Source organism: Watersipora subatra, chromosome 2, assembly GCF_963576615.1.
Source record: "Watersipora subatra chromosome 2, tzWatSuba1.1, whole genome shotgun sequence".
NCBI lineage: Eukaryota > Metazoa > Bryozoa > Gymnolaemata > Cheilostomatida > Watersiporidae > Watersipora > Watersipora subatra.
Genome location: NC_088709.1, coordinates 50,119,783 through 50,125,737, shown reverse-complemented (window position 1 = coordinate 50,125,737; position 5,955 = coordinate 50,119,783). Strand labels below are relative to the sequence as shown.

Sequence of the window (5,955 nt, the reverse complement as noted above, 5' to 3'; positions counted from 1 at the left end):
TCTAAAAATCTATATAAACATCACAAATTCTTGATAATGCTAGCTATGACATTTTGAAATGTAAACAAAATTGTGCATTGGTTTTATATTATTACTATATTAACAATATTGGCTATTCTAATAATATCAGTGCATTTTACTTTTAATATTGGCCAATATTGCATTTCTCCTATTGCAGGGGGAGAGATATAAACATATAATAACACCCACACCCAGTATATTACAACTACCATTGCAGTTATTCTATTGCGCTGCAGTGCCATTTGACTGCCAATATTGCATTTCTCAACCGTCAGTACCCTTTCTTTTTTCCAACATCTCTTTGGTCGTGGGCTGTATGACAGTGGAATTTATAGTAATTATAATATATTTATATTATATATATATATATATATATATAACATCACCTTCAACTACTCTCAGATAGAAAATAATAAAAGAGATGCAGCATTCAGAAGATTATAACTATTTTTCTATCCTTGAATTCGATAAGCAGATGTGATACAGTATTACTATTCATAGCATAAACAGTATAAACTGTTATTCTTGTGTAAATCAGTGACAACAGATAATAAAAAGACCAAAGATGGCTTGCCAAATGACACGCCTTTTACCCTCTATTGATTTATAAGGTTTGGACTGTCAAAAGTCAATAGAAAGTCATCATATCATATGTCAGCGAATCATGCTTCCAAATCTTTGCATCTTTTTACCTATGCTGTGTGTAATAGAACAAATATTGAGCTAACTTATGTTACGTATTAAGTTAGTCAAAGTTGTTAGTTAGTTACTTTGTTTACCCGTGCAACGCCAGACATTTACTGAGTAGAAACTAAATATTATCAAATATTAGCAAACTTTAAACTGTCAGTACTCAACTGCCATGACTTGTCAAGAATCCTCTAACAAAGTTACATCCATCATAATGACAATCAATACTCACTTCAACATTGGCTGAGATATAGTGTTGTGGTGGTTGGTGGTGTTGTGGTGAAGAGTGGATTAGAAGAGATGGGCTTTATTTGAGTAAAAGTGGGTTGGAAGTTGACTGGCAGCAGGTGGCGGGCTAGGCGGTAGGGGTGGTGAGTCGACATGTGTAGTGTTGATGATTATTAATGGTGAGGCGATAGTGATGGTAGTAGAGGGGCAATTGTGATGGTGGCGATGAAGTGAATGGGGTAAATATGAAGTTGTGGTGAAGATGATTTGGTGATTGTGGCGGTGTTTGTGGTGGTTGCGACAGTGGTGGTGTTAGAGGTGGTGAAGCGAAAGATGATGGTGATTGGGATAGTAGAGGTGGTGGTTGTGACAGTTGTTGTGGCGATAGTAGGTGAGTTGGTGGATGGAAAGAAGTGGCAATGGCAGCATCCTCTGGTGGCAATGAAGTGGTGGTTTCATTGGCACCAGTGCCTACAAGTCAAAGAATTATATTTGGTAACATGTAGATATTAGTTAAATTCTTAAAGACTGGTTCCCATATACGTCGCAAAGCACCGGCGACAGCGCAGCTGGTTATTAGCGGTGAAATGGGAACCTACGCCAAGTACCACCAAGGACCGCCAGTAGTTGCCGGCAGCATCGCAATAGTTTCGCACTGCTCAAATTTCGCAAAAACCGCAGGCAAAGCCTTCCCGAATGCACTGTACGGGTAAAGGTCACCATTATAGGAATGGCATGGGGGAGCGAAAATTTTATTTGATCACAAAATTATGTTTACGATATTAATAACGATGTGGCTTTATGTGAACATATGCCAGCGGGCCTGTTACCGCCGGAGTCTCGCAATCGATATAGGAACCAGGCTTTAGTCAGCAATAGAACATGTACTATAATGATATAGGTTGTTTAGCATAAGAACTTACTTGTACAGCTTGAAGGCTGCCACTGCCACTCCTACCGCGGCGCAACCAATTAAAATCTTTGTTACTGTTCCAGTTTGGGCTGGAGATGGTGGCGATGATGGGAGGAGTGGTGCTTTTGAGTATGTTGATGATGGAGATGCAGGTGATGATTTCGATGGTGAAGGTAGATGGGGTGATGGTTTCTTTTGTACTGATCGGGGTGTTGATGAATGAAATTGAGGTGAAGATTTGGAGTGTGAAGGTGGATAGGGTGCTGATTGCATTGGAAGAGGTTGAGATGAAGGAGTAGATGTCGAATCAGGCAGCTCTTCCTCCATCACTGGCCACGTTAAATTTTTTGGCTCTGCTGCCCTCAAAGTAGCTAGATGACCAGCATCTAGCATAAATTGAAGGGCAGCAGGCAGTGGCCAAGTAATTGCTGGCGCAGATTGTCCGGAGGAGGAAGAGCTGCCCTCTTCTTGAGCAAAGAATTCAGGGAGTTCTAAAATGAAATAATACAATTTCAGTTTAAACGTCTTAGATCGAGTTCTATTTGTAACAAAGTTACTTATCGAGTTTCATAACACTCTGACTCAATAGTGAAAGTTATGACAGTTCATAAAAGTTTGGTTGGAGCGGAATGTTAATAGTTGTGTCACCATGAGATGTTCACTTTTTCACCGATTGAATTTGTGGAGAAAGACACTTGCAAATAGTTAATGAATTTATCAAGTCTTATATTAAGGAAATCTTTTAGTTGAGTGTACTGGCCTAGCTATAGCGAGTTTTTAATAAGAATAACGACATCATGACCTTTCATGACTTATTATTACGTAGGTCCTGAGGCTACTCTTTCGAATAAATGTCACTACATTTTATAATTAAATTTGTTGCAGTCTTTTGACTGATTTACTAAGTTGATTGAAGCAGCTGATATCAGTTTAAAATATTTCATATCAACCTAACAAAGGAGGTAGTATGGACTAGAATAAAGTAATCAAATATGAGTCAAAAGCAAGCATTCTTAAGCATTTTTATAATATATATTAAATGTTATGTTTTATTTTACAGGCATGTCTTAGACAAACAAAAAATTGGTGAGAAAGGATATAGACATAACAGTCAGATCTTTTGCTCATATGTCAAATGCGTGACTAAATAGTCTCTCATTTTCATGTTTGTTGATTCATTCCACAAACTACAGTTTGAATGATGAAAGGAAATTAATGGGTATGACAACTTCTCATGCGCCATCCGCTTTGGTTTGATTCCAACACAAATTTTTGAACTGAAGCGCCTGATACTAGACTCTTTGTTTTTAAAAGACACATAAATCGCTCCTCTACAGCTCACTGCTCTACTGTCTCTCACTTTAACAATATATCAGTTTCGATGAGGTCCTTATTCCTTTCAGCAGTCGCTAAGTAGTAACTAGCTAAACATCGATTCTAATGTATTTATTTTCACAATAGTTTATGAGTTTCACATCTTTTTATAGTCAGATTATAAACTTATATTGCTTCAAGGAAGAGAAACATTACATCTTTTTTATAGACAGATTATAAACTTACAATATTCCTTCAGTGAAAATGAACATGTATTTATACATTGCTTACCGAAACCATAAGAGGTGTTATCCAGCTCGGCCAGCGAGCTGGATGATGATAAACGAAGCCCGCCTATCCCGCTGCCAGTCTGTGGTGGACAATCCGCGATGCTCATGATCGAAGAATGATAGCAGTCAATAATAGTTAATAATAATAGCTCAGAATGAAGGGACTCTGTGTAACCCACTGTAACTACTGTGTAACTTCACTGAGAACTACTGAGTGAGTGATGTCATCACATTCCGCTAGAAATCTTAGAATTCCTCAGCCAAGTTTATACTGTTAAGTAATTACACTGATTGGCTGTATGACATGTGTATTTTGCTCACTTGTACAGCTTGAAGATACCATAAAAACTTTCTCATGTGCATAATTCAAATACATATACATTAATATTATATATACATGAATATTATATATATATACATGTACATGTAAATATATATAAATACATATGAATTATATATCAATAAACCATAAGATATATGTTTATAATGAACATAAATACACAATAAATATACACAATACTAGAAATTTTCCTGTCATACTGCCCACAACCAAAGTGATATTGGAAAAAAGAGAAGGTACTGTTGGTTGAGAAATGCAATATTAGCCGTCAAATGTCACTGCAGTGCAATAGGATAACTGCAATAGTAGCTGCAATGTACTGGTTGTTATTATGTACAACAAACAGCAATAATGAAAGGAAATGATTATCTATATATATATTTTTCAAAATCCGTGTGTCGTATGTCGGAAATCCGGCTATAAATATTGAAATATTTATAAATATAAATCCTTGAAATAAATATTACATACCGACGAAGATTCGATCTCGCACGAAGCCGGGCAGAAGTCTTATGTCTAGCCCACTGGACTAAGGATGTCGCAGTTGTTGGCCAACCAATATAAGGCATTATATCAGAGCTATACCTAACTGCTTTACGTATGACGCGGGTCATAGCATAACGTCACGAGAAGCTGTTCCTCACATTATTAAACTGCCTAATGGCCCTAATAGCAAAACTCTCACCACTTCTCATTATTTATAAGACAAAAAACTTCTCTCATGATATGTAGTTTGAAAGTTAGAATGGCAAATGTGATTATATGTTAAATACAAATTAATTTTCTGTCCAAATGTTCTTCTATTACACGGGCAACGCCGGGTGACACGGCTAGTATGTTTATATCTCTCACCTGCAATAAGAGACATGCAATATTATAAGTAAAATGGCAAGCTGCTGTGTAATATATACAGTTTGAAAGTTGGTTGTGTTGAATGCAGAATGGTTTTGACAGCGATCTGTAACCAAAGTGAAAAAATGGTTCATGATCACAGAAACCATGGTTAAGTCGGGTGTGTGAGATTTAGAGTCTACACTAACATAAGGAGAAGATTATCAGTTATTTTGCAAAAAAAAATTTATTCTAGCTTAATTACAGCGGCTTTTATGGTCAATAAACTGAATGCATGTTTACCACTAGCGCGAGAAAATTGTTTTGAGAAAACTGGTATTAAAGTTTGAGAAACGAAAATCAATGCAAATCTTTGTTTACATTTCAAAATGTCATAGCAACCAATATCAAGAAGTTGTGATACTTATCTAGATTTTTGTATTTCTATGCAAAAAATTATGTTGAATTTAAAATTTTAAACAGACTTTAGTTGGTTGTCATTGAAATAGATGTATATCTATAAGAAAGTGTAGGCCTATAACTTAATTTTGCAGACACTAAAAATGGCTTGGCAGTACCGCGATATTGGGCACAGCCGTAGCAATGTACTGTGTATCACTACAGATACGAGCTAACACTGTGAACTACTGAGTGAGTGATGTCATCACATTCCGCTAGAAATCTTAGAATTCCTCAGCCAAGTTTATACTGTTAAGTAATTACACTGATTGGCTGTATGACATGCATATTTTTCTCCCTTTTACAACTTGAAGATACCATAAATACTTTCTCATGTACATACTTCAAATACATATACAGGAATATTATATTTATATACATGTATATATAAATATATATAAATCAATATGAATTATATATCAATAAACCATATGATATCTATGTATACTGCATAAAGATATACAATAGATATACATTATATTATATGCACATTATATATACATGCATATATATACATGTATATATATTCATATTTATAATTCATATACATAAAGTAGATGCCGCACAATTCGTTACAGAGTGCTCAATGATAAATCAGAGCTAAATATTAAAATATGTTTAAGTGGAACTTCACTCTATAAGTTAAGCATTTTATTACTATTAGTTTCATGTGGTACAATTAAGTATCACACTCTTTAGATAAAATGTCTAAAAGTCTTAGACAATATAATAATACACTTTTTAGGATACCTTGCTCTAGGTTAATGTATAAGCTCCCATTGTTTACGATATTCCCACAATTTTTAGTACAAGTTTATTTAAACGGCTGCAAAACAACTTCCTTTATAGGATAACTGCTCCGAATTTAA

The 5,955-nt window shown here is 35.3% G+C and overlaps 1 protein-coding gene across 1 annotated transcript; it reads right to left on the bottom strand.

Annotated features, from left to right (window-relative positions):
• Positions 1-1,858: 1,858 nt before the first annotated feature.
• LOC137388295 (uncharacterized) lies at positions 1,859-3,563 on the bottom strand. Its single transcript, XM_068074786.1, has 2 exons — positions 3,458-3,563; positions 1,859-2,343 (listed from the first exon to the last, which is right to left on the bottom strand). Exons 1-2 carry the CDS (start codon positions 3,561-3,563, stop codon positions 1,859-1,861), a joined length of 591 nt encoding a protein of 196 aa, XP_067930887.1.
• Positions 3,564-5,955: the final 2,392 nt, after the last annotated feature.

Coding starts and splice junctions, on each gene's coding strand:
- LOC137388295 (XM_068074786.1), bottom strand. CDS start 3,563: ATGAGCATCGCGGATTGTCCACCACAGACTGGCAGCGGGATAGGCGGG. Junction 2,344..3,457: donor TAACACCTCTTATGGTTTCG/GTAAGCAATGTA, acceptor ATTTCATTTTAG/AACTCCCTGAATTCTTTGCT.